At 66.4% G+C, this 26,957-nt stretch overlaps 1 protein-coding gene across 1 annotated transcript in view; it reads left to right on the forward strand.

Moving 5' to 3' along the window:
* The window catches only part of GRAMD4 (GRAM domain containing 4), a 54,352-nt gene extending 28,880 nt beyond the window's left edge, over positions 1–25,472 (forward strand). Inside the window, exons 2-19 of the mRNA XM_081083771.1 lie at positions 119–323; positions 2,570–2,690; positions 11,604–11,724; positions 12,450–12,511; positions 14,254–14,386; positions 14,491–14,516; positions 14,824–14,915; positions 15,461–15,552; positions 16,789–16,837; positions 17,925–17,996; positions 18,365–18,408; positions 18,479–18,588; positions 19,053–19,210; positions 20,471–20,615; positions 21,478–21,571; positions 22,118–22,202; positions 22,794–22,862; positions 23,337–25,472. Coding sequence (XP_080939897.1) covers positions 119–323; positions 2,570–2,690; positions 11,604–11,724; positions 12,450–12,511; positions 14,254–14,386; positions 14,491–14,516; positions 14,824–14,915; positions 15,461–15,552; positions 16,789–16,837; positions 17,925–17,996; positions 18,365–18,408; positions 18,479–18,588; positions 19,053–19,210; positions 20,471–20,615; positions 21,478–21,571; positions 22,118–22,202; positions 22,794–22,862; positions 23,337–23,441 — 1,783 coding nt within the window. The 3' untranslated portion in view covers positions 23,442–25,472. The remainder of the gene's footprint in view (positions 1–118; positions 324–2,569; positions 2,691–11,603; positions 11,725–12,449; positions 12,512–14,253; positions 14,387–14,490; positions 14,517–14,823; positions 14,916–15,460; positions 15,553–16,788; positions 16,838–17,924; positions 17,997–18,364; positions 18,409–18,478; positions 18,589–19,052; positions 19,211–20,470; positions 20,616–21,477; positions 21,572–22,117; positions 22,203–22,793; positions 22,863–23,336) is intronic.
* The last annotated feature ends 1,485 nt before the right edge of the window (positions 25,473–26,957 follow it).

Genomic DNA, 26,957 nt, shown 5'->3' on the forward strand with positions numbered 1-26,957 from the left:
GGTAGGGCTGGGGCGCCACAGCCGGGCCCGGGGCCGGGCGTGCGGGGGACGTGTCCTCCAGGCCGGGCAGGTGGCCCGCGGGCGAGTGACCAGCGCCGCGCCTCCCTCTGCTCCGCAGGGACCCCGAGCGGCATGTCAGGGTGAAGCAGCGGGGCTCCGTGCTGAACATGCTCAGGAGGCTGGACAAGATCAGGTTCAGAGGTCACAAGCGAGACGACTTCCTCGACCTGGCGGAGTCTCCCAACGCCTCGGACAACGAATGTGGCGACGACGTGCCCCTGAGAGTGCCTCGGGCCCGGGACAGCGAGGAGCTGAGGGACCCTGTGAGTACCCCGCCTGGGGCCGGACGGCCCCTCCGCCCGCCTCAGACCCGGGCGCCAGGCTGAGTGTGGACGTGGCAGAGTGTGACCTCCCGGCTCACCTCCTGGTCCTCGCCCCGCCCACCCGTCACTGGCCCTGCCCCTCACCCCGTGTGTCGCTGGCGGCTGGGGCGGGGCGGGGGGGTTCCCTAGTCCCAGGCTGGTAGCAGCCTTTCCTCTGCCAAGCGCTGGCGCAGCAGCTGGTCCTCCCTCCCACTGGGGGGTGGGGGCAGGCTCCTCAGCACAGGCTGGCCCCCTGGGAGCGGTAACGCGGGAGGGGCACGGACAGGGCACTCTGGAAGCTTCCGCCCCCGGCCTGGGCCTGCTGCCGGGTGCCCTCGTCAGCCCTCTCAGAGACATGGTCCCCGTGGGCCAGTTGGTGGGGCTCTTCGTCGGGGCAGCGACTGTCCCAGGGCACCCCCACACGCCGCGGCGGCTCTGTGGGCACCAGCCCGGTGGGCCCCGCGTCTGGGGCTTGCATTTGATCAGCGGGGTGGGGTGTCTCTGTGGCCCCCCTCTCTGGCCGGGTACGATCACTGGACGCATCCTTGTGACAGCCGCCTGGCCCTCCCCACGGCAGTGAAGACGCCCAGAGCCTTCTCACGCCGCCCTGGGTGACCTCCCAGCGTGGACACCACGTTCAGGGCCCATGGGTTTCCTCCCCGAGGACCTGAGCCAGGTGTTCGGTGCGGACGCGGCCTGTGCGCCTGCCTCCCACTCCGTGTATTATTGATGTTCCGTCAGGGAGCAGGCCTGCGCGCCTGGCGGATGAATAATTCACTGGCACCGCCTCCTGAGAGCCGCTCCCAGCAGCCACTCCCCGGCCCCGGCAGAGGCGGTGGTGGGCCAGGCCAGGCCAGGCGGCTGGCCGTGCCCCTGGTGCAGCACGGCTTGTCTGCAAGGACAGCGCTGTGTTGTTTGGCCGGCATCAGCCTGGAGCTGGGGCTGTGGTTCCGGATGTTGTTGGGCCGAGGGTGGTCCTCTCAGAAGCAAGAATCCCCACATGTGGCTCCCGGCTGTATGTGAGAGAGAGAGAGAGGGAGAGGTGGGATCCCGCAGCGTCCACGGTCTGACTGTTCTCCGCGCTCTGTCCATCTGTCCAGCCAGGCCAGTGGCAGCTGCCTGTGTCCAGGAACTGTCTTGATGGAGACCCTGACTTCACCCGGAGCCCGGCCCTCCCATGTGCATGTGCGTGTGCGTGCACGTATGTGTGTGTACGCATGCACATGCATGTCTGAGTGCACGTGGCAGTTACCAGCACAAAGGGTCAGCAGGCTGGGGCAGGCCCATCACGGCCACGGGGCTGGGGCTGGCGACAGTGCTCCCGTCCGGGCGCCATGGCGGCCACGGCGCTGTCCTGAGAGTGCGGTGCCCCGCGAGGCTTCGGGACGGAGCGGGGATGGGGGTGGCGCCCAGGGCTGTGTGAGCCAGGCCCCATCCACTTTCTCCATGTATTTCTCGGGGGCCCTTTCTGCAGGTGGGGGTGGCTGGTCGGTCGCAGGATCCCATGGGGGCGGGGGCGGGCTGCCCTCGCTGCAGGAGCCTCTCCCCCCAGGACACTCGGCGCCTCCAGGCATCTGCCACTCCCGAGAGCTTCGTGCCACCAGGTGGCTGGTGTGTGTCATCCCCGTGGCCGTTACCAGGCCGCCCTCCTGGGTGTGTGCCCCACGCCCATCCTCCGTCGCTCAGCTGTGCTCCGGCCCTGCTGGCTCCCACCCGGCGGGGGCGGGAGATGGGGGGCGGGAGGTGGGGGGCGGGAGCTCCGATGGTTGTTTGTGAGGCCTCATTATAAGGGAGGTTGGTGACCTGTGTGTGTTTAGGTCCTTTCTCTTCATTGCATCCCTTTATTGTGGTGAAATATACATGATATAAAACCTGCCACTTGAGCCATTTTTAAGTGTGCGGTTCAGTGGTATTTACGTATAATTACGTGGTTATGTGGCCACCTCTTAGCCACCAAGGGAGGGTGGGCAGGGGGGACAGACTGGTTTGCTGGCGGGCATACTTGTCTCCCCGGGGTGGGGCAGGGGAGCCACTGTGCCTGCCACCACCCCGGCCGGCGCGGGGCGAGGCCGAGACAACCTGATGTGGTTTTAAGGCTGAATCCGTGCCTTGTCTGCGGGGTCCGGCAGGGGCTCTGGGATGCTGGGGGGGACGCAGGAGGCTTCGAGGCAGCTCCCCGAGCGCTCTCTCTCGGTGCTTCCCCCCAGGCCGGTCCGGGGACCCTCATCATGGCCGCGGGAGTCCAGGACTTTAACCGGACGGAGTCTGATCGGCTGAACGAGATCAAAGGTCACCTGGAAATCGCCTTGCTGGAGAAGCACTTCCTGCGTGAGTACCACGGGGAGGTGTGGGCTGGGGGGTGGATGCCAGCCTCCGGCCGGCCGGTCAGGACAGCTCCCCTGGACTCCTGTGGACAGCTGTGGCCCCGTGTGGCCACCCCTACACGCCTCTCGCCTCCCGAGTCCGCGTGTCCCTCTGCTGCCCGCTAAACCCACCTCTGGCGGCGATGGCTGCTCCCTGGGGCAGAGGAAAGTGCCTCGGGCGGGAATGCAGCGTCCCGGGAATCAGGTCATCCCAGTGAACCGGCGCCTGTGTCTCCAGCCTGTCGCACCGTGTGTTCTGTTCAGTTTCCGCCGCGAATCGCGAGGCACAGCAGGGTGTGTGTGTGTGTGTGTGTGTGTGTGTGTGTGTGTTGGCCGCGGTGGAGTCGGGGCTGGGCTGCTGGCGCTGCTCACCCAGTGGCTCCTGCCCTGGGCCTTGGGTGGTGACGCTGAGCGTTTTGAAGGGCCCGCGGGTCCCACAGACATGGTCTCGTTCCACGTGCTGCCTTTGATCGCTCGCTGCCCCTGTGTCACTCCTTTACTTACTTATTTTTACTTATGTTTTTATTGGTTTCAGAGAGTTAGGGCAAGGGAGAGAGAGATAGAAACATCAATGATGAGAGAGAATCGTGGATCAGCTGCCTCCTGCAGGCCCCACACTGGGGATCAAGCCTGCAATCCGGGCCTGTGCCCCAACCGGGAATCGAACTGTGACCTCCTGGTTCATAGGTTGACGCTCAACCCCTGAGCCACGCCTCCCGGCCCCCAGCTTTATAGGTGAGGAGACCCAGGCACGGAGGGCTAAGGAATAGTGGCCCTTAGGGGATGCCCTCAACCAGGCAGACGAGCGCTGAAGCCACGCACATGGCCCCAGCATAACACAGCAACTCGGGGTGTGAGCGAGCCTGTCAGGGACATGCCCGGGGACAGGCAGCGCCGCCCCTGAGCACCCTGAACTAGTCACGTCCGAGCCACGCAGGGCTACCCAGGCCCAGGGGAAGGGCCTCAGGCGGGCCACCTCCTGCGGGGGTCATGCCCGGCTGGGTCTCCCTCCTGCCTGTCCACGGGCACCCTCTGTCCCCACTGGGATTGTCTCCCTCCTGTCCTGTGTGTCCCTGGTTATTCGCGCACTGAGTGTGGTCTGAGCCGCAGCCGTGGGCACCCTGCTCCCAGCCACACGGGTCCGGGCCTGCAGGTGAAGGCGGGAAGCCTCGGGTGCGCGGCCTTCTTCTCCCGGGAAGCGGGTGCGTGTGTCACTGCATTCCTGCACGTTGTCCCCCCGCGGGCCTGTCTCTCCCCCCTTACCCGGCCAGCACTCCCCTCCGCAGGCATGTGCGCGCACGTGTGAGTGTGTGTTTAACTCAGTGTGTGCACACGTGTGCGCAGTCAGCTCTCTATGTGTATATGCATCGTTAAATCTACATGTGTGCAGTTAACTCCATGTATGTGCATGTGTGTTAACTCTGCGTGTGTGCAGTTAACGCTGCATGTGTGCTATTAAATCTGCGTGTGTGTGTATGTTAACTCTGCATATGTACACGTGTGTGCACAGTTAACTGTGTATGCATGAGTGTGTGCACTCTGCATGTGTGCATGTATGTGTGCTGTTAACCCCACGTGTGTGCACGTGTGTGTGCTGTTAACCCCACGTGTGTGCACGTGTGTGTGCTGTTAACTCTGCGTGTGTGCACGTGTGCAGGTGTCTCCCACGCGACTGAGGTTGTTGGCAAGCTGCTGGGGGGCGGGCGCAGCAGGTCTGCCTGGGGCTGCAGTCGGTGCTGGGCCTGCCGGCCAGTCCTCTCTCCTCTGCCTGTGACCTTGCTTGTGCTGGGCCCGCAGGGGGACCCATGTGCGGCGGAGCCGGCAGAGTCGCCGAGCTTGGCGGGGATGCTGCCGCAGCAGCAGGTGAGCCTCGTGAACGTGGCTGTTGCGGGTCCAGTGGCCAGATACTGGCCATGGCACAGGTCTCCGTGAGCCAGCACAGCCAGATGCCGTCAGCAAGTGGGCAGGGTCTGTGAGAGCCTCTAACTGGGGGGGTTACCAGGCAGGGCAGTGGGGAGCGAGTGTCCACCAGGTGGGCAGGACCGCCGGGACCCACGGGGACACCGTGTGGGGCCGCCTGGGTCCGTGAGGAATGGAGAAGAGGCTCCTGGCCACAGAGCTGTGTCGCTGGTGCCCTTGGGCCAGCCCTGTGGTCCCCGCTCCGTGTTTGGTCGGAAAGTCCGTCCCGCGGCCCCGGGAGCGTGCGTCGTGACCATGGAGAGCTTGCGTGCACAGCCTTGGGGGGCACTGACGGGCTTTCTTGTTTTTCATCCTTACCCGAGGGTGTTTTACACCAATTTCAGAGAGAGGAGGAGAGAGGGAAACACCAATGTAAGAGAGAGATGTCAGTCGACTGCCTCCGTGTGTGCCCTGACTGAGAGTTGAACCCACAGCCTGGGTGTGTGCCCCGACCGGGGGTTCGAACCCACATCCTGGGTGTGTGCCCTGACTGGGGGTCGAACCCTCAACCTGGGTGTGTGCCCTGACCCGGGGGTCGAACCCACAACCTGGGTGTGTGCCCCGACCGGGGATCGAACCCACAACCTGGGTGTGTGCCCTGACCGGGGATCGAACCTGCAGACTTCCGGCTCCAACCCACTGAGCCACGCTGGCCGGCTGGGCATTCCTTTGGAATGATGGAAAATTTCAGAGAGAGACACCAAGAGCGAGTCGTGTTCTCCCCCACGCACCACCCCCAGCTTCCGCCGGAGTGTGAGCCGGGCCAGGCCCCTCTGTCCCCTGCGCCCCACGGCCCCGCCCCCAGGAATCCCTGCACCCCTGTCGTGTCATCTGTAAATATTTCATTAGGCAGCTCGCTATGTTTTAGGAATGAAAGCCGCACGTCTAACATCACCACGGAAAAAACCACAGGTTTTTCTTAGTGTCCTCGGCTTCCCACGTAAGCTCACATCTCCCAGCCTCCTCCACGTCCTCCGTCAGCAGCCTCCGCGCCCGACGGGCAGCTGCGTCCCTTCAGGGGCTCCCCACTGGTTCTCTTTCGGCCCTTTGTGGGGGGCCAGGCTGTCTGTGGGGGCCGGGCCCTCTGTGGCTTTGCTCAGCGTGTCCCATGGATTCCACACGTGACCTGTCATGTCCCCGTCCCTCTGGGCTGATGGGAGGGGTGACCTTGGGGGGAACCCTTCCTCGGGGTCCCCACCTCCATCATCATGGCTTCGTGCCATCACCTCGTGAGAGGTTGCGAAACAGTGATTTCCTCCTCTGGTGACCCCAGGCAGCGATGACCTCACTCTGACCTCTGACCCTTCGTCACATCTCCTCCCTCTCACAAGGACCCCCCCTCTCGGCCTCCTCCCTTCCAGCGTGTGTTTCATTTCCCGTCCCACTGGGTGGCCCCGCGCAGGCACGAGGTCCCCGGAGTTCCAACTGCTTCACGTGTGTTTCCTAAACACGCGTGTCCTCCTGTCTCGATAGTGCGGTCATCAGCGTCGGGAAACGAAGGTTTGCAGGGCGCAGTTGTCTCACCTGAGCTCTTACTCTAACTCCCAGCTTGTTCCCACCGTGTCCTTTATGGCAAAAGAGAGCCGGACCCCGTGGCACACGGCGGCCCTGCCTCTTCCCTCCTGTAGCCTGAAACGGACATATTTCCCATTGGAATTTTTAGAGCGGATGTAAGAGGTGGGGGAGAGAGAGAAGCATCAGTGTGAGAGTCACATTGATTGGTTGCCTCCCGAATGCACCCAGACTGGGGCTGGGGATTGAGCCTATAATTCAGTCACATGCCCTTGGCCGTGAGTCGAACCCGAGACCCTTCAGGCCGTGGGGCGACGCTCTAACCACGGAGCCACCGGCCAGGGCTGTCTGATGTTCTGAAGAGCACAGGCCAGTTTTGTAGAGTGTCCCTCAGAGAGTGTTTTCCGGCTCCGCCCAGGGCCGGGTCTTTGGAGGATGACAGAACCCAGTCTGGGCGAGAGTGAAGTCGGAGCTCTGCTACCTCTCATGGCCTCCTCTGGGCCCCACCCCACTCAACACCTCACCAGCTCCCCGGGCTGTGGGAAAGGTGGGTGTGGTCCCCACTCCCTGGGGGCGCCCCTGAGCTCCCGTGCGGGCAGCAGGCAGAAAAGCTGCCAGGCCAGCATGCCCTCCCCATCCTCTGCCACCGCCCGGGGCGTCCCCTCCTGCCGAAACCCTCACCTGCATGGCCAGGGGCGGGCTCTCTAGTGCCACATGGGGAGTGCCCTGACATTCCAGCTCCATCCACATTGTATCTCCCAGTGGACCCCTGTGAGAAGGAGTGAAAGTAGCTGCTGCCCAGCCTAGGAATTCCCACAGCTTGGGCCCAGGGCCTGGCACCTGGGGGCGCTCAGTGCCCATCCGGGTGGACGGATGGATGGATGGATGGATCAATGGTAGGTGGGTCCATGGGTAAGTGGATGGATGGATCAATGGTAGGTGGGTCCATGGGTAAGTGGATGGATGGATCAGTCAGTGAGTACGTGAGTGGATGGATGATTGGATGGATGGATCAGTCAGTGAGTAGGTGAGTGGATGGATGGATGGATGGATTAATGAATTAATGTGCAGGCCTCTCACCTGGCCAGGCGGCGGAACCACCTTTGAGGGCAGGGCCTGCGTGCAGTGCTGGCGGGGAGGAGTTTTAAGGAACATCAGTCACTGATGTTGTTTTTGGCGGCGCTGGCCTGTCGGGGTGTGTGCCAGGCAGGCTCCTGCTGGAGGTTCTGTGTTCCCAGGTTGAAAACGCCTGGAAGCCATGTTCCTTCCTGACTCCCGGGAGCTGGCGGGGCTGGCCGGCCGGCTGCCGTCGCGTGAGCTGAGGCCTGCCTCCCTCCGTGTCTGGGTGCCGGGTTCTGGAGACCCCGGCCAGCTTGCCGACCCGCCCTCCTCCCCCACCCAAGGCTGGAGCAGGTGGGTGGGCCCCTCGTGGGGAGCGCCCTCGACGTGCTCTGCCCTCCGGAGCTGGGTTCCTGCTTTGGGGGCTCCATGCCTGGGCTCACTGTGCCCCATCCTTTGAGAGCCGTGGCCGGCGGTCTCCACAAGCGTGGGGCTGAGGTCGGACTCACGTCCTCTCCTCGGGGCCCCTCAGGCTCCAGCCAGGGCGGGGCCGGGCCTGCTGGGGCTGCTGGGACGGGGCTGCTGGGACGGGGCTGCTGGGACAGGGCTGCTGGGACGGGGCTGCAGGGGGCTTTCCGGTGAGGAAACCAAGCTGTAGGTGCCGGGTGGACATCTCTGGGTTCTCTGGGCTCCCATCTCCCCACCACGTGCTGCTGCCCAGCTGCTCTCCTGGGAGGTGGGGGTGGGGGGTGGGGGGTGGGGGGTGGGGAATGGGCAGGCTCAGGCCGGTGCCCCGGGGGCCATCCTGGCTTCCCTTGGATGCCGCAAAGCTGGCGGCTCGCTCTGCTCCCATGGGTGCCCCGTCGAGGGGGAGCGCAGTGAGGGACTCATCTCTTACGGTACCAGCTTCTCCCTCCGGGGACACCCTCTGGTCCTGGAAGGTGTTGGGGTCCTGACTCATTCCGGGGCCGGCATTGTGGCTCTCCTGGCCTTCCCCAGGCTTCCCCCCACCTCCCCGCCGGCTGGCCCCGTTGTCTGTGCCAGGTCAGCAGCTGTGGCGGAGCCCTGAGTCCCTGGTGGCCAACACCAGACACTGAAAAATGGCCAGGCACCAGGCACTGTGCGGAGGGACCAGGCCAGCCCCAGCCCCCAGCCCTCAACCCCCAGCCCCAGGCCCAGCCCCCAGCCCTCAACCCCCAGGGGCAGCCCTCAGCCCCAGGCCCAGCCCCAGCCCCAGCCCCAGCCCCAGCCCTCAGCCCCAGGCCCAGGCCCAGCCCTCAGCCCCAGGCCCAGCCCCCAGCCCCTAGCCCTCAGCCCCCAGCCCCAGGCCCAGCCCTCAGCCCCAGGCCCAGCCCCAGCCCTCAGCCCCAGGCCCAGCCCCCAGGCCACGGCGCCTCCCGCCCCTCAGGGCTGGGACCTGGTGGTCTGAGGCACAGGGGTGTGGCGCCTCCTCCTGGGCCCACTTGTGACTGAGCCACGGCAGCTGTGAAATAACGTGCGTCCTGGCCACCTGCACAGGAGGTGGGCCCAGCACAGGGTGTCCCAGGATGTGGGGCAGGGGCTCAGGGGAGCAGCCAGTTGGCTGCCGTAAGGCTGTGCCCCGGAGGCGCACGCTCAAGGCGGCTTCTCCACCGGCCCCTCTCCCAGTGAGAGCTGAAGTCGGCCAGGGCGTGTCACGGGGCATCACTGGGGGTGTTGGGGGCACAGCTGGAGGTGGGGTTGTGAGGGCCATTTGATCCGATAAAGGGTCCCTTCTCTGGATCCTGGGCCAGGTGCAAGGGCGCCATCCCTCCCCGGGCCCCTCGGGCTCCTGGGATCCAGAGTTCGAGCTCGGGGGGAGTGTGGTGGCCAGAACCCTGTGCTCCTCCCAGGAGTCCCCGTGCTGGTCACCAGGTCCTGTGGTGTCACCTCCATGGCAGAGGGACCTGGGGGGGAGTCATCCTGGTTATGGGGGGGTCCTTGTGAGAGGGAGGAGATGTGACGATGGTCAGAGGTCAGAGTGAGGTCATCGCTGCCTGGGGTCACCAGGCAGGCAGGCAGGGGCTTGGAGAGGCTGGACGAGCCGGAGGCATTTCCCTGGAGCCCCTGGAGGAGCAGCCTGCCGGCACCTGACTGTGGCCCCCGAGACCCGTTTTGGGCTCCGACCTCTCAGCTGGGACAGGATCACCTGCCCGTTTACAGCAGCAGCGGGAACGGGCACAGGGCTCTCAGGGGCTCCCACTGCCCTGAGTGGGGCCACCCCAGCCCTCACCTGCAGGAGACCCTCTGGCCCCTCCCCGATGGAGCGGGGCGTCTGGTCCAGGGCGCTGCCCGTGGTGGGTGGACGCTGCTCTGCCGTCTGCGAGACGCTCAGGACGCCGGTGGTTCTGTGCTGCGGCCGCGGGGCCCGCGCTCTGCAGAAGGAGGCGTGTGGCGCCGGGGAGGCCTGCGCGGGGCCTGGGGGCCGAGGCAGCGGCCAGGGCCCTGGTGGCCGGCGGGAGGCTGGGGAGAGGAGCCGCCTTCTGAGCCACAGCTCAGCCTGGGGCCGCAAAGTGGCTCCTGTTTCTTTCTTGCTGCAGAGAGGAAGCGGCCGCAGGCATTGGCAGCGCCTGTCCTGTGCGAAGCGCTGGCTGTGGTCTGTGCAGCCGACCTAAATGTGTCACTGCGGGGAGGGAGCACGCCGCCATGTCCTCGTCCTTGCGGAAGCCAGAGGAGCAGGGAGCGCGCTCAGGGGAGCTGTGGGAGGGGCTGCCGATTTAGCTGCTTGTGCCCCGGGGAAGGGGCACTTGGCGGGGGCACATCCTCTCACAGCTTTGCCAGAACTGGGATAAGCAGGTTCCCAGGCTGCGTCTGGGCCTGCTGTCCCTGTAGTGCCGGCCTGGAGTGGCCACTGCTCCCTCCCTGGCTGGGGAGCAGGGCCTGAAGAGGGGGCCGCGGGACCTGGGGGGGAGCATGTTGGTTCAGCTCTGCAGACCCAGGGAAGGGACAGGGCAGCTCTGAGGGGCTGAGGAGGCCTAGGGGGCCCCCCGGTCGCAGCCCCGGGTGTGGGTGAGTCTGCCCACTCAGGGTCAGACGCAGCGCCTTCCCCGGGTCGCTGTAGGTCAGGGTCTTGGGCGTGGCCTGCGTCCCCAGGTCTGGTGAGGTGGCCAGGCCAGGAAGAGAAGCTGCTGCATACTCTGAGCATCTGGCCGTCCTGCCCAGGCCAACGAGGGTGTCACTGACCTCAGTGAGGGGCAGTGGAGGCCAGCCTGCAGCCCTGGTCACTGGTCAGACCTCGAGGCAAAGTCCTGGCTCTCACCGGGGGCCCTCGTCACCTGAATTCGGTGAAACTGGTCACGTTTCTGGGTCTCGGGAATGCCTTTCAGGACAAGAGCAAATGTGGCTTTTCCTGTGGGAATTCCCGTTTGCAAGGCCTCAGCCTGCCAACCTCGCTACCCAGGTGACTGTGACCGTCACCCGCACACTATCGGGTGGCCTGTGACCGTCACCCGCACACTATCGGGTGGCCTGTGACCGTCACCCGCGCACCGTCCGGGTGGCCTGTGACCGTCACCTGCGCACTATCCGGGTGGCCTGTGACCGTCACCCGCGCACTATCGGGTGGCCTGTGACCGTCACCCGCGCACTATCCGGGTGGTCTGTGACCGTCACCTGCACACTACGTGGGTGGCCTGTGACCGTCACCCGCGCACCGTCCGGGTGGTCTGTGACCGTCACCCGCGCACTATCCGGGTGGCCTGTGACTGTCACCTGCACACCATCCGGGTGGCCTGTGACCGTCACCCGCGCACTATCCGGGTGGTCTGTGACCGTCACCTGCACACCATCCGGGTGGTCTGTGACCGTCACCTGCACGCTATTGGGGTGTCTGTGATTATAGCCTGGACAGTGGCCACCACAGGCCACGCTCAGCTGATGCTGTCCGGCAGGAACAGGACTTAGCTGAGCCTCGGCCTGTGCAGTGACCCTGGCGCGGCGAGTGTGGTCCTGCCCTCACAGTCGCTGCGTGCCTGTCAGGTGCTTGTGGGTGAGCTCATTCCTGACTTTTCCAGCTTCGGGAGGAGCTGCATTCCTTGGCTCCTGCCCCCTCCTTCTGACTCAGAGTCAGCAGGGACATCTTCCAGGCTCTCTCTGACCTCTGACCCTCCTCCCTCTTACAAATTCACGTGATCCAGAGAATCCAGGATACTCTCCTGTCTCAAGATCCTTAACATCATCGCCTTTGCCGAGTCCCATTGTCCACGTGAGGTCACAGCTGTGTCCCTGTCGGGCAGCCAGGAGCTCTAAGTGCCCGCAGACGGGTCACCTGGCACCATGCAGCTGGAGGCAGTGGCCGGGCAGAGCTCACCTGGCGCTTCCCTCCCCACAGAGGAGGAGCTCCGGAAGCTGCGGGAGGAAACCAACTCGGAGATGCTGCGGCAGGAGCTGGACCGTGAGCGGCAGCGGCGGATCGAGCTGGAGCAGAAGGTGCAGGAAGTGCTGAAGGCCAGGTGAGGGGGCGGGGGAGGGGTGCGGGGCCCCTCTGGACCCCCAGGCCCCGCTGAGGTTTTCCTGGAGCTACACCTTTCCCACGTCCTGGGGTCCCCGCCGGACTGGGGGCGCTGGGAACCAAGGGTCAGTAGCCCAGGCCAGCACAGAGCAGGTGGGTGGCTGTGGCATGGAGGAGGGTGTGGGCCAGAGCCCGGGACAGACACCCCGAGGGCCGGGCGCTTGGCTGGCTGCTGGAGCCCAGCTCTGTCAGGGCCGTCGCCGAAAGGCAGGCGGACAGTCAGGATCCAGCTGCCCTGGGAGAGGGTTCGAAGCCGGGGGACCGCTGAGGTGGGGCGTGGCTGGGCGGCAGGGACAGGAAGCCAGGCAGGTGGCTGGCACCGGCCTCACGGCTTCGCCTGGTGCTTGGTCATCCGGTGTTGGTGTCCGCACAGCGGCCAGTGAGCCAGCAGTGAGAGCTGCCGGTTCTGAGCTCAGCAGCGAACAAGGAAGCAAAGTGTGAGAACGAATAGGAAGGAAAGACTGAGCCTGCACCTGCTTATCCGGCCCCTAACGAACAAAAGGCGCGCCTGCTGGGGCAGCTCCGCTGGCGCTGGGCCGAGGGCGCTGGGCTGTGAGGGCCCCCGAGGGCGATGGGCCGCCCACGCGTCCCCTCTGAGCGGACAGCCCGGCTCCGGCGCCCGCCTGGTCTGGACAATGGAGGCCTCACCCCTTCTTCCTCTTCAAGGACCGAGGAGCAGGCGGCTCAGCAGCCTCCGAGGAGCCAGGCCCCGGTCGCTAACGGAGCAGGTGGGTCCCGCGGGCTCCCGGCTGGGGGTGGCGCTGGGGGGCGATCCTGTCCGGGACCCATGTGCTCGTGCCGGGTCCCCTCCATCGGAAATGGGTTCGCGTCTCACTGCGAGTCGGTGAGTCGTTGCACTCCCCCCCCCCCGCCCCCCCCCCGGGGTCGGGACTCAGACCCACTCTCGCCCTTTTCTTCCCGCCACAGCGCACGTCCGTTGTTAATGGCGCACTTCACACTTTCTAACTCACCCTGCGGAGGGTGGCGTGGGAGGACACGGGGTTTCCCTCTGGCTGTCAAGGGGCCTCCGTGGTGGGCCCTGGCCCCTGGAACTCGGACCCGGGACCCTAGACCCAGAGCCCGCTCCCACAGGCTGGCCATTCACCGGCAGCTCAGCCAGGCCTGGTGGAGCACAGAGTTACTGGGAGGGTTAGGGTGATACACCACCCACTATACAGATGAGGAAACTGAGGCCGGGGGGGCGGGGAGAGGCCTCTCTCAGGCAGGCGCCTGGCCGAGGCTGAGCTTAGTCCACAGCGGGGTCCCGCCCCTCCCTGCCCGGGTCAGCCGGGCTGCTCCTCTCCGGTCCCCGGCGCAGGACTGGCTGATGTCCTCCGGGCCCGGGTCCCCTTGTGTCCTCGGGCTCCGCGGCCGGCAGCCCAGGTTCCAGGCCAGGAGCACAGGGGGCCCCAGGAACCCTCCTGTGGGTGTGGGCCGTGCAGGGAAGTGTAAGGTGCAAGGCCCCAGTTCCGTGGGCCGCTGGCTCCGGCCTCACGTCCAGGCCCGGCCTCAAGCCGAGTCCATTGTGATAGATTGGCCACTGGAGTGGGGCGGGGCGGGGGGGGACCCCACCAAGTGCAGCCCAGCACGAGGTGGGCGGGGACAGGTGCTGTGTGTGTGTGTGTGTGTGTGTGTGTGTGTTGGGGGCCTGACCTGTCTCTGGGGGTAGGGACTCCAGCCCGTCTGCTTTTACATTTTTAATGTTTTGAGTTTTGAAAACTCAAAAGAACATCCTATGGCACGTGACCGTTACCTGCATTTCAAACACCCGCGTCCCTTGGAGTGTGCGGCCCCAGCTGCTTTAGAGAACAAGGCTGCCCTGCCTCTCACCCTGTCCCGTGAGCACCCCAGGCCTGCACCCCCCTCTGTGCCAGGGTGGTCGCTGCAGAACCCTCCCACCCTCACCCGTGGAGCCACAGGATGTGACAGCCTCCTCCCTGTTCCCTCTTGCGGTGGCGGACACTGCCCCCTGCAGGCGGCCCTGAGACCTGCCTCCTGAAGGGACAGCTGGTGCAGAGCTTGCATCCTGCAGTCCGGCCGGGTTTCTGAGGCTGGTGGGGTGGCTTCCAAGCTCTTGGCCCTGGGTGCTCAGAGCCCACTCGCTCCCTGCACAGCCCCAGGCCAGTCCCCGACACGCCCACTGGCTGGGGCGCGCGGTCCCGGGGAGTGAGCCCGCCCAACCAACTCCCGGACAGACCCATGTGCCCAGTAAGGAGGAGGCAGGCTGGACGCAGACCCACGTGGGCTGCGAGCTGCCTGGACCGCGCCTGGGCCGGGGCGGCCTCCATGAGCCGGGGCTCCTGTGTGGGCTGGCGTGTACTTTGTGGCGGGAGCGGGTCTGGCTCTGTTTTGGGGGGCTAAGCCCTTCATAGCCTGGCGTGGACCTGCATCCGCCCTGGGGCTTCCTCGAGCCCCTGCCCCACAGGCCCCCTGGCCCCGAGCCTCACCTGACGCCCGCCTGTGCCCACAGACCGGCGGGGCCAGGGGCTGTGCCCCCGCGTGCAGAAGTGGTTCTACGAGAAGTTCGGGGAGTACGTGGAGGACTTCCGGTTCCAGCCCGAGGAGAGTGCGGTGGAGACGGAGGAGCCCCTCAGCGCCCGCAGGTGGGCCTCGGCGGCGGGTGCAGCCTGCGGTGGGGCTGCCCGCGGCTGCGGGTTCCCGGGCACTGTGCCACCCGCGGGCCCTCACCCTCCTCCCTGTCTTTCAGGCTGACCGAGAACATGCGGCGGCTGAGTAAGTGCCCGCCATCGGGGGCTCTGCCGTCTCGCCAGGCACTCGCTCCCCAGCCTTGTCCTACAGCTGTGGGGAGCACGTCCCGGGCCCACCCGCTGTCTGTCCCTCGGGCGTGGAGGCCCCTGGAAAGGGGCACCTTCCCAGACACCTGCCAGGGCCCGGGGATGCAGAGCGAGCCCCAGCCCCTCTCCTGCCCCGAGTCCAGGCGTGGGGGTGGCGGGCAGACGGCTGGTGCTTCCCCACGGGACACCAGGCAGCACCGCGAGGCCAGCCAGCGTTGGCCTGACTGGGCCGTCTCCGTCCCCAGAGCGCGGCGCCAAGCCGGTCACCAGCTTCGTGAAGAACCTGTCTGCTTTGTCCGACTGGCACTCCATCTACACGTCCGCCATTGCCTTCACCGTGAGTGCTCCTCGCGGACGGGGGCGCCTTCCCGGGTCTTCCATGGGACCCCGCTGTGCGGGGGCAGTGCGGGGACAGCTCAGCCTTCATTTGCCCACCTGTGAAGTGGGCATGGTGATGCCGCCCGGCGGGGTGGCTGGGAGGATCAGGGAAGGTGTGTCCCACGGCCCGCGGAACCTCCTGCAAAGGACCTGCCATGCTCCGCTCTGCTTCCTGGTGGGCAGAGGAGACAGCAGTGACCTTGTCTGCCTGTGGGGCCTGGCGTCCCTCCCCTGGGTACCGGGGCCTGGGAGGGCTCCGGGCAAGCACGCGTTGACCTGGGGCCGAGCCGGGCCTGTGAGCACCAGTCCTGGGGGAGGGCGGAGGGGGCCCCCAGCGCTTAGGGGCTGCCTCTGCGACGGGCCGTGTCTTTGGTGGCTGCCCCACCTGTAGGCCCACATCCCCTGGGCCCCAGGGCCGTCCGCCGGCAGGGGGAGGGGGGGAAGGGATGTGGCCTGCCTGCCGGGCCCCTGACCATCCCCCGCCCTCCTGCCCTCCTCCCGCAGGTCTACATGAACGCCGTGTGGCACGGCTGGGCCATCCCCATGTTCTTGTTCCTGGCAATTCTGAGGCTGTCCCTCAATTACCTCATAGCCAGGTGGGTGAGCTGGTTTGTTGTGAGCACGGGCTGGGCTGTCCCCCGTGTCACACACATCATGTCATGCACACCTGACAGCCCCGCCGGCCCTGCCCGCGCTCTGGCCTTGTGGGTCCTCCCCCGCCGGCCCTGCCCGCGCTCTGGCCTTGTGGGTCCTCCCCCGCCGGCCCTGCCCGCGCTCTGGCCTTGTGGGTCCTCCCCCGCCGGCCCTGCCCGCGCTCTGGCCTTGTGGGTCCTCTCCCGCCGGCCCTGCCCGCGCTCTGGTCTTGTGGGTCCTCCCCCACCGGCCCTGCCATGCGCACTGCATGGTGGGTCCTCTGTGGGCTCCGGGCCTCCCGCTGTCCTGGGGCTGCCATGGCGCCGGCTGCAGGCGGCTCTAGCCCCTCCTCCCATGAGCTCTGTGTTGGCAAGAAAGCTCCCCCAAACCTCAGGGACAAAGGGGGGGCACGGAGCTACGAAGGCCCCGTGTCCGGGCAGGCCCTGCCGCGTGTGGGACGGGCGGATCCCCAGCGAGGGCCTGAGCGCCTGGTCTGCGTGTCTCCCCTTCCTGTCTCTGAGCCCCGAGCAAGGCCATGGAGGGCTCTGTAGGGGGCTTTGTGGGAGCCAGTCCCGTGCTACTGGGTCTGTCTGAACTCACGGTTGTCCCAGCACAGTGAACCCCAATTCCACGGGCCTGAGAGCCCCACGCTCCGCACTGGGCCCACGGCTGAGCATGCTCACCCCACATTCTCCCAGGCGCCACCTCAGTCAGTGCTGGTGGGGGCCGCCCTCCAGGCCAGACACCCTCAGCCACAGGCCTCGCAGCGGCCTCGCCCACATTTCCTTTTTTTAAAAAAATATATTTTATTCATTTCAGAGAGGAAGGGAGATGGGGGGAGGGAGAGAGAGAGACATCAATGATGAGAGAATCATTGACCGGCTGCCTCCTGCATGCCCCACACTGGGGATTGAGCCTGCATGTGCCCTGACCGGGAATCGAACCCTGACCTCCTGGTTCGTAGGTCGACACTCAGCCAGTGAGCCGTGCGGGCGGGGCCCTCACCCACTTGTGTTGAAGGTTTCTTGTCCCATCGCCTCTGGGGCGTTTACATGGGCCCCCAGGCGGCCCCGGGGAGGGGAGAGGCGGGGCTCCTGCAGCCCCTCTGCCCAGGGCTGGGGTGCTCCTGCCCCTGGGCACTGGGGGCGGGGGGGGGGCTGAGACGCCCTGTGACCATGTGCGCTGTCCCCACCCACCAGGGGCTGGCGGATCCAGTGGAGCATCGTGCCCGAGGTGTCCGAAGTGGTGGTAGGTCCCGGGGTGAGGGCCTCGCCTGGGTCCCCTGCAGGGCGCCCGAGGCCGGGTGCAGCGATGGGTGCCCGCCCGGAGCCCCGCCTGCCCAGCAGAGGCCGGAGGCGCCGGTCCCTGGGCAGCTGCACCCTGACCGCGTGACCACTGGTGCCCGGTGCCCTGCAGGCCCAGGCTCGGCTGCTCCCGAAGAGGTTGCTCTGCCCAGCCTGTTCTGCTGACCCTTCCCAGCTGGGATGGAACATCGGGGGGCGGGGGGCAGCGAAGGGGGCCTCTGTAGCCCCCCACAGCCTCCTGGGCAGGGAGGGGACAGTGGGCTGGGCCAGCAATGTGTTGAGCGGGGTCAGCCCCGTAGGCAAAAGCTCCGTAGGCATCTCGCCTCCAACCTGCCCTGTGAATACTGTTCTGTTGGTGCAGCCATGCCACTCACTCACCCGCGCTGTGGCTGCTGTGGCTGTGTCGGGGACCGAGTGGCCCCCAGAGCCCCCCGTTTGCAGTGTGGCTCAGGCAGAAAAGACATGTTGCCCTCGCTCTAGAGGGGACTCTGGCCCCTGGGGCAGAACCGCTGGTGTGGGCAGGAGGGAGCCCTCAGTGCTTCCATGGGCCTCAGCAGATGTTTGAGCACCTACTGTGGGCGTGGAGCACGCAGTAGGGGTGCTGAGTGTGGTGGTGCCTGCAGGGTTCCCTTAGGTCAGAGAGGATGTCTGGGGCAGGCCCGGGTCCCTCTGGAGGGTTTTGTCGAAAGAACTTAGACAAGCAGGGTGAGTCCGGCCCCCTCTGCCTCAGTTTCCCTGCCTGTAAAGTGAGTTGGGGGCACTGCATGGTTTCAGATGCACCTTCGAATGGAGCCGTTAGTGGGAGCCTCGGCCCCGCCGGCTACGGGGGTGTCCACTGCCTGCCCTCCTGCCCTCTCAGGCGCCAAGGGGGGTACCCCGAGCTGGCCCCTGAGGCCAGGTCCCCCGGGACGTCGTCCCTGGGCTGAGTGGGGGCAGCAGAGGGCCTGACCCCAGGCGGGAGGCCTCGTGTGGTTTGTAAGTGACGTCTCTGAGCGGTAATCTCGATGGCCATTCCTTTCCCTGTGGCCCAGGAGCCGCCGAAGGAGGACCTGACAGTGTCCGAGAAGTTCCAGCTGGTGCTGGACGTCGCCCAGAAGGCCCAGGTGCGCGCTCCTGCCGGCCCGCAGCCAGCGCCGGGTCTGCCCTGGCTCCTCCGGCTCAGCTGACCTGCCGTCGGCCTGACGGGGTCCCTCCCCACCCCCGGCAGCCCCGGTGGGGGCATCACCCATTTGGGACTGAGGGTGCACCTGGTGGCTGGAGCCCCTCCCGGCCAGGGGCTTCTGGGAGGGACGCAGGACGGGTCTGACACCACGTTAACCCACCCATCGGGCCGGCCGCCAGCCCACGCTCAGCCTGGATGGCGGGGCGGGACCGCGGGCTGTGGGCCCAGCTGTGGTCTCGGGGGCGGCCTGGGAACTGCTGTGGGACCCAAGCCCGAGTCTGTCCCAACCACAGTCGCTTCCTCACGCAGAACCTGTTCGGGAAGATGGCCGACATCCTGGAGAAGATCAAGAAGTAAGTCCCGCCCCACCCGCCCGCCGCGTCCGGCGCCACCCGCGCCCGGCTGACCCTGTCTCCCTTGCAGCCTGTTCATGTGGGTGCAGCCCGAGATCACGCAGAAGCTGTACGTCGCGCTGTGGGCCGCCTTCCTGGCCTCCTGCTTCTTCCCCTACCGCCTGGTGGGGCTCGCCGTGGGTGAGCAGGCGCGGGCGGGTATGGCGGGCGGTGAGGGCCGGGAGGGGGGTGGCCAGGGTCGGTGATGGCCAGGCCTTGGGGGTGGTGGGGGCTGTGCAGTTTCATTGCTGTCCCTGGCACCTGGGCAGCACCCGAGCCCCCTCACCTGGGGAGCCCCCGCCATGAGAACTGCCCGCATCAGAGGGCAGCTGGGGACGGTCCCCCAGAGTTCCCTTCACGTCACCCTCGGGGACGGGGACGGGCACGGGGACGTGTGGTGCGGGGGCAGTTTTATTGTTTGTCCTGAGCCCCCACTGGGTTCGCAGAAACATGAAAGTGGCCGCTCCCTTAGCCGGGGTCACCATGCCTTTTCCTCCCCTCCCCCGCCCCGGGGGCACCGTGCCAGACCCCACGGAGTGCGACCGCCATGCCGAGCAGGCGGCGCAGTGGCCGGTCCTGGGTGAAGGGCTGTGTTCTCCTCGCAGGACTCTATGCCGGGATCAAGTTTTTCCTCATCGATTTCGTCTTCAAACGCTGCCCGCGGCTGCGCGCCAAGTACGACACCCCCTACATCATCTGGAAGAGCCTGCCCACCGACCCGCAGCTCAAGGAGCGCTCCAGCGCCGCCGCTGCGTCCCGCAGGGTGAGCGCCCGGCCGGCCCAGAGCCCGCCGTCCTGCGTTCACGCGTGGTCGCTGGGCCCATGTCCTTCCCGCTCCCCGGGCCTTGCTGTGTCGAAGGCGGCACCTACCGAGCCAGGCGGCCCCCAGGCCCGGCTGTTGTCATGGCTACAGAGAGCCTGGGGCCTTGGGAGGAGGGTGCTCTGGCAGTGACCGCTCTGGCTGGGTGGCAGGCTGCGCTGTCCCCAGCTCTGAGGCTCGGGCAGCAAGGCCGGCCGCACCTGATGGGCCCTCCTTGGTCCCTGTTTTCAGTCTCAGTGGAAAGCCACCTGAGCATCGACACTGTGTCCCGAGCCAGCCTACTGCTGCCCTTGGGGTCTCCAACAAGGGGGTTCTGGGCCTAGCAGAACTCCCAGGCAGGTCCAGGAGGCCTTCCTGGAGGAGGGGACACTGGCTTGCAGAGTCGTGTGTGTGCGTGAGCTCTGAGGAGAGGGTGTTCCGTGACCTGTTGATGCTTCTGTGGGTGGGAGGGAAGCTCTGGGTCAGGGGGGGCCCGTGCTCCCCAGTTCTGGGACAGGAAGGCTTGTGGGGAGCCTGAGCTCACCAGTGGGGTGTGTAGCCAGCAGGCGTGAGGCAGCGGCTGGGCTCTGGGCACAGATGGAGGTGAACTCAGGAGAGGCACAGAGACAGGCAGCCCAGCTCCCTGACAGCATGGGGGGCCCGGGGGTGACCTGTGGGACCCTGTTGGGGATCAGGACCCCCTCCTCGCGCTGGCCACGCTCAGGGACAGTCAGGGAGCAGGGTGCGGCCTCCGGGTGGAAGGCGGCTGCCGCGGTCGCACGGCCGGTCTGCGCTTGCAGTTTGCTGAGCTGTGTGTGGCCTCGTGTCATGTGGACCCGTTTCTCTCTTGTCGCGGTCACACGTGTGTCTTGTCTCCTCCGGGCCAGCTGTCAGGGCACGACAAGGTAGGGTCCGTGTGGAAGCCCCGCTGTGGCTGGTGCTGTGCGTTGCTGTGTCGTGACTGACGTTTAACGTTGCTTCGCTGGCCTGTCCGCCACCAGCTCTGGGTCTGAAACTCCACCTGAGCTGCCCCGGCGCCCAGCTCTCCCCTCCCCCAGCCCCGCGTGGCTCAGGGGCCGTGTGCGGGGTGCAGGCTCCCGGCGGCGTCCGGGGTGTGGACGTCGCCAGGGGAAGCGGGACTGTGTGTGCAGCTGCCGGGGGGGAGGCTGTGCCGCCCCGTCCCCCTCCGCGCGGGCACGGCTGACGGGGCGGTGCCGTTGGCAGCTGCAGACGACGTCCGCGCGGAGCTACGTGGCCAGTGCGCCCGCGGGCCTGGGCCGGGACGAGGACGCCGGCCGCCTCCACAGCACCAAGAAGGGCAATTTCCACGAGATCTTCAACCTGACGGAAAACGAGCGGCCGCTGGCGGGTGTGTGCGCCCTGAGCCGGGACCAGCTGGCCGGTGGGGGGCCCCGCCCTGGGTGGGGGCGATGGAGGGCTGCCCCCTCGTATGCAGACTTCCTGGGCCGCAGGGGGAGGAGCAGGTGGCCCGGCCCAGGCCCAGTGCCGGGGGTCCCTGTGCCGTAAACGGTTGGTTGCCCAGCGGGAATTTTGCAGGGCCGGCTGCGAGCCACGCCCCACAGGGTGGGCACTGCTGGCAGCTCCCTGGCACAGGCCATGCCCGTCTGATACGGAGGCCCAGATCCCTGTCCGCCCCCCAGGACGGTCTCCCATAAAACCCCTAAACTGCTGGGCGCTTGGGGGACTGGGCTCCTCGCATGTCTGGCGTTGGTGGTGCGACCCCACTGGGAAAGGGGACCTGGGAGGGTGTCAGTCTTGACTGAACCCTCGTCCTGCTGACCTTGACCATGAACCTGGGCCTCTGAGCCTCTGGCTCATTTCGCTTATTTAGCTGTTTAACCAGCGCCTTTCCTTTAAAAGAAAAAAAATGTTTATTGATTTCAGAGAGGAGGGGTGAGGGAGAGGGAGGGAGAGAAATGTCAGCAATAAGAGAACCGCTGATCGGCTGCCTCCTGCACGCCCCACACTGGGGATGGAGCCCACAACCCGGGCACGTGCCCCGACTGTGACCTCCTGGTTCATGGGTCGATGCTCAACCACGGAGCCACGCTGGCCGGCTTCTTTTCCTTTAAAAAAACAAACGCCCTGCGTACTCACGTGGGGAAGGACTCTCAGCGCACATCCGCGTGGATGGCGTGGAGGTGGGACACCCGTAGCTGTGGGTCCCGCGGGGGCGTTTTGGTGCGAACTGCAGTCCGTGTGCCCCTCAGTGTGTGAGAACGGCTGGCGCTGCTGCCTGATCAACAGAGACCGGAAGATGCCCACGGACTACATCCGGAACGGGGTGCTGTACGTGACGGAGAAGTGAGTGGGGCCGGGCCCACGGGGGACGGGTCACTGCGGGGACAGTGTCGGCCCCCCTACCCCCCCCCCCCCGCGTTGTTCTCCTGGCGCAGCACCAGGACGGCCTGGCCGTGTCCCCCTGGAAGAGGCTGCAGAGAGCTTATCCCCAGGCCGCCTCCGTCCTGTGTGGGAGGTGGGAGCCCGTCCACGGCGGGGCTGTCAGCCGGGGCCCTGGCCAGCCGGCCCCCACACTCGGCAGTGGCCCAGGCCCGGCTTCCCTCTGCCCCTCGCTGAGGGAGCTGCCAGGGGCCCCGCCAGGCCCCGGGTGCTCCTGTGCCGAGCAGGTTGGTGACCCAGGATTTTAACAACTTGGGGACGAATCTCAGGTTCGGTGCTGAGCCACGGCCTTTAGTCTTTAACGCTGTGAGGCTCTTTCTAAACGTAAAGTCTTTTGTCAGAGGCCGGGCACCTGGCCGGTGAGAGGGCTCGGTCAGGTCGCCCTCCGTGCCCAGGGGGTGGCGGCCGGCGGCCCCGGGTCAGCGCCGGCTTCGCCCTCTGTCCCCGCAGCTACTTGTGCTTCGAGAGCTCCAAGTCTGGTTCCTCCAAGAGGAACAAGGTCATCCGGCTGGTGGACATCACCGACATCCAGAAGGTGGGTGCCCTCTGCGGGCCGTCCTCCCGCCCCTTCGGGGGGCGCACAGGGGCGCCAGGCCGGCCCGTGTTCTTGGAACTCGTGTCCAAGGAGGCAGGTGCCACCTGGAGGCGGCAGCGGGTGCAGCTCCTGCCCAGTCAGGGCCCCCGAGCTGCGCCCTCAGCTCCTGTCTGTGTCCCTGCACCCGGCCTCGCCCCCTTCCCCCTTGGGGTCGCGCCTGGCGTCCTCACACAGACGGGAGACAGCACCGCGAGGTGGGCCAGGCGGGCAGGGCCTGAGCAGCCCCCCCCCCCCCCCGCACACACCCCCCCCGCACACCCCCCAGGGCAGGTTTAGGTGAGAGCCGACAGCTGCCCCTCCTCTGGCATTTTCTAGCCGGTTTCCCCACGTGTGGTCACATGGAGTGGGCGCAGGTGTGTGCGGTGCGGGGGGTGGGGGCGCGCACACACTCGTCGGGGGCAGGGCCCACCAGCTCCTGGCACAGGCTCGGTCTTTGTCCCTGTGGCTGGGAGGCAGGCCCTGGGTTTGGGGAGGCGGCACGGCCCCGTCCCCCCGGGAGAGGCCTGTGGTGACCTCCTGCTCGTCTTCCAGTACAAGGTCCTCTCTGTCCTCCCGGGGTCGGGCATGGGGATCGCCGTGACGACGCCATCAACCCAGAAGGTAAGTGCTGGGCAGGCGGGGGCCCCGGGGACAGTGCAGAGCCACTGACCTGCCAGGCTCCAGCTGGGTGGGGGGCCTGTGAAGCCTGCCCCCTCCCTCCTCCCTGCCCCCTCCCTCCTCCCTGCCCTCCTCCCTCCTCCCTGCCCTCCTCCTTTTCCTCCTCCCCCCTCCCCTCTCTTTCCCCCTCCCTTTCTCCCTCCCTCCCTCCCTCCCTCCCGGCCACAGGAACCTCTGCTGCATTGAGTTTGTGGCCAGGAGGCTGAGGCCCGCAGGGATGACCCAGCACAGTTCCTGGGGAGGGCGGAAGGGGGGACGGGGGGTTGCACTGGGGCCCATCCCCTGCCTCTTGCTCCATTTCTCTGAAGTCTGGCCTCTGGGCAAGGGGAGCCCCCGGACCCCACGTGGTTCCTCGTGCCCGGCCCCCCAGGCCCTGCCAGCCGGGCCCCCCCAGCTCAGTGCCAGCTTCCCCCGCAGCCGCTGGTGTTTGGCGCCATGGTGCACAGGGACGAGGCCTTCGAGACCATCTTCAGCCAGTACCTGAAGATCACGGCGGGCGCGGCCTCGGGCAGCGACAGCTAGCGCTCCGGGCACTGGGGCGTGACTGACAGGGGAACCATCGGACGCCCTCCTGACCTTTGGCAATAACCCTGGACCTGCGTTCACAGACCCCGCGCAGGGGTGGGGTCGCTCGGACGGTGCCAGCCGCCAGCGGGCCAGGCAGGTCCCTGACTGCGGGCACAGGGCAGGGTCCTCGGAGGCCGCGGGAGGAAGACACACAGGACGCGCTGTCCCGTCCGCCAAGCACAGCGGCTCCTCTGTCCCCCGGGCAGGGACGGCACGGCCCACAGCGGCTCCATGACCGGGCGCTCCCACCAAAGCCACAGCTGCAGGACGGCGATGCCACGGCGGAGGCCCTCACGGCCTCTGTAACCTGCTCTCCCTTCGGCGGGCCCCTGCCGCGTGGCCCCAGAGCGCCATGGGCTAGTGTCGGGGCCGCGAGGGCCTGTGTCCGCGCCCGACGTGGGGGTGGAGGCTGTGGAGCTGGAAGCACATTTCCTAACACTTTGCTCTTGGGAGGCCCAGGGGCTGATGAAGGTGGGCGCCTGCGTGGCCGGCGTGGGCCTCCGTGAGCCACCTGGCCGGTGAGGAGGGGCCTGGGGCTGCGGGGGTACAGGCGTGGCCCAGGCCCGTGGTGGCCCAGCCGTGCAGACACTTCGGGAAGTGACCGTGAGCAGAGCCTAGAGGTGTGGGCCGGGCAGTTGCTCCCTTGGCGTCCCGAGTGTTCCTGGCTGTGTCCCGCGCCCACACGCACACCCACGCGAGCACGGATGGGAGCGGGCCCCACCCTCCCCGCTGGTCTGGGCCCACCCTGCCAAGGACGCCACAGCCCTGGTGGAGGTGGCCAGGCTCGGTGCATTCTGGGACAGCCCTGGACGCCAGCCCGGTGTCCCCATAGGCCTGTGGCCGCTTCAAAAACGCTGTGGGAGTGGGCGGGTCACACGGCCCCCGCGGGTCAGCGCACGTCCCACACGGATTACTCCAGCTCCACCCGTCCCGAGTCCCTTGGGTGTCGGTGAGATTGTCGTTTTTTGAAGAAACAGATTCTATTTTTTACAGAGAGCAAGCTGTTCTTATTTTTGTATCATTTTTCAGATGTGATTTTTACCTTTGCTCCGATCCTCATTTGCTGGTTTGGGTGAGAGGTTGGTAGCATCGCTCCTGTCCCCCCTTCAGGGAGGGGCTGCAAGGCCAGGCCACGTGCTGGGCCCGGGAGCACTGGGGGTGCCCAGCCAGCCAGACAAGCACACGCCGCCCCCGCGGTGAGGCCCGGGGGCCCGCAGCGCCCACCGGCTCGGGCACAGGTACTGGAAAGTGAAGGCAGGACCGTCTGAACCCTGGCTTTGCTCCCACGGTGATCGCGGGTGGACCGCTCTCGAGGGCTGAGCCTCGGGGACACCCAGGGGCGCACCGCCAGAGGGCTTCCCGTGTGGCGTCCACAGCGAGGCGTCGTGGGCCTGAGCTGCCCCGGGCCGGACGTGGGTAGCCCCCAGGAGGCCACGGGTCAGCGCGTGCCTCTTGGCCAGCAGGGGGGACTGTCCCCGGCTGGGGGGGCCCTGCGGTCAGGGGGGGCCCTGCGGTCAGGGGGGGCCCTGCAGCGGGCGAGGGCTCCGTGCTCCTGCAGGGGTGGTGGTGTTGGAGTCCCTTCTGAGAAGAAAGGGAGATGAAAACTCACCACGTGACAGGGTGTGGCAGCCCAGCCCCCCCACGGAGGGCCGAGGGGTGCTGGGGTACAGGGTGGGGTTCCGAGTTGCACTGTGGGCCGGCGGCGGGCTCCCTCCCGCCCGGGGGACCTGTGGCTTCACTGAATGTAAACCTGGGAGGCGTTTAATTTCTACGACTCATCCCTGGACGAGAGGGACGCAGACCTTTCTGGTCTGGAGCTCCTCTATCTGTTTGTAAATATCGCGACGTGCGACTTTGTTCACGAAAGGATTGTACTGTACGAGGCACCGATGAAACCCCCCTGTAACATTTTTTAAGAGACCTTGTTTAAAGAAGTCTTGTATAAATTATAATTTTTATTTAAATAAACCTGAAATGCTTTGTGCTAAGGCAGGGCCCTTGCACTACGGGCAGGCGGCGGCCACCGTCCCCGGTGGGCTGGGGGCCGGTGGGGGGTTTCGGCACGAGGCCCCTTGGGGGAGGGCGGTGGGGAGGGGGTGATGAGGAGGGGGCGGTGGGGAGGGGGTGATGAGGAGGGGCGGGCCGTGTCCAGCAGGAGGTTGGGACTGGGCTTGGGAAGCCAGCAGGCTGAGGATGGTGGCTCGCAGGGAGGGGTTTGCACATCCTGGCGGCGGGCAGGGGTGCCATCACCAAGGGTGTGTGGGGAGACAAAGCGCCTTGGGGTGCAGGTCCTGGCCCCACCCAGAGATGCCTTCCGGGGGCCGTGGGCACCTCTGGGACCAGGTGCTACTTGCAGCCTCCCCCCAGGTCTGGGCTGGGGGGAGGGGTCCCCGTGGCGCTCGGTCAGCCGGCCAGAGACGGGGATTCGGTGTGACGGGCTTCCTTTGCCAGCCGGCACTTTCATTGGTGCCTTGGACCGCGGTACGGACCAGCCCGGCTTACGCTGGTTCGACTAAGGCCCGGACCAGGAGCCCGCCGGCCCTGAAGCAGCTGTGCTGGGCGCACCCAGGGGCCAGCCTCCTGCACCCCAGCCCGAGGCAGATGCCTGCCCAGCTCGCTCAGGAGGCGCCGGCGCTGGGGAAGCGGGCACTGTGGGCTGGTTCCACCTCATGGCGGGCGGCCTGCACCTTGCACATCTGTCCTGCGTGCTGTCCTGGGGCTGGGACGCAGCTGCACCCAGACCCCGTCCCTGGGGAGCCGGCCCCTCCCCGGGCGATTCTCCTGACCAGACTCTGGTTTTCTCACAAAATTAAACTTCCTGACCCCCAACCCACAGCTCCTGCTCACCCCCCCCTCCCCTCCCCTCTTGGCAGCATACACACCGCCTCTCCTGACGTCGGTCCCCCCACTTGGCCTTCCGTGGGGAGTGGACACAGACCCCCTCACACGGGTCACCCGCTCCCTGGATGCTGGGGTCCAACCCCAGCAGGTCCAGGGGTCCCCAAAGGTGTGGACGGAGTTGGCAAAGGAATGACACGGAGACAGCGTTCAGTTGATCAGCAGCCTAGCCAGGATCTCTAGCCAAGTTCTGGTCAGGATCTCCAGCCAGGTTCTGTGTCCATGTTCTCTTGCTATGTTCTCCAGCCAGGTTCTCCAGGTTCTCCAGCCAGGTTCTGTAGCCATGTTCCCTCGCTAGGTTCTCCAGCCAGGTTCTGTCCAGGATCTTCAGCCAGGTTCAGTCACCAGGTTCTAGTCAGGTTCTCTTGCCATGTTCTATCCAGGTTCTGTAGCCAGGTTCTGTCTCTAGGTTCTGTCTCTAGGTTCTGTGTCCTGTTGTCTTGTTACATCTGTATTTATAACAGTTGATTCCCATCCTATCAATCTCTATTCCAAAGGTTAGGGCGTTTCTTATCTCCATTCCAGGGAGTAAAGATTATGTAGCTTAAGCATGATTATTCGTAGTTAAAGTGA

The sequence above is a fragment of the Myotis nattereri genome, assembly GCF_964212035.1.
Source record: "Myotis nattereri genome assembly, chromosome: 2".
Taxonomy (NCBI): domain Eukaryota; kingdom Metazoa; phylum Chordata; class Mammalia; order Chiroptera; family Vespertilionidae; genus Myotis; species Myotis nattereri.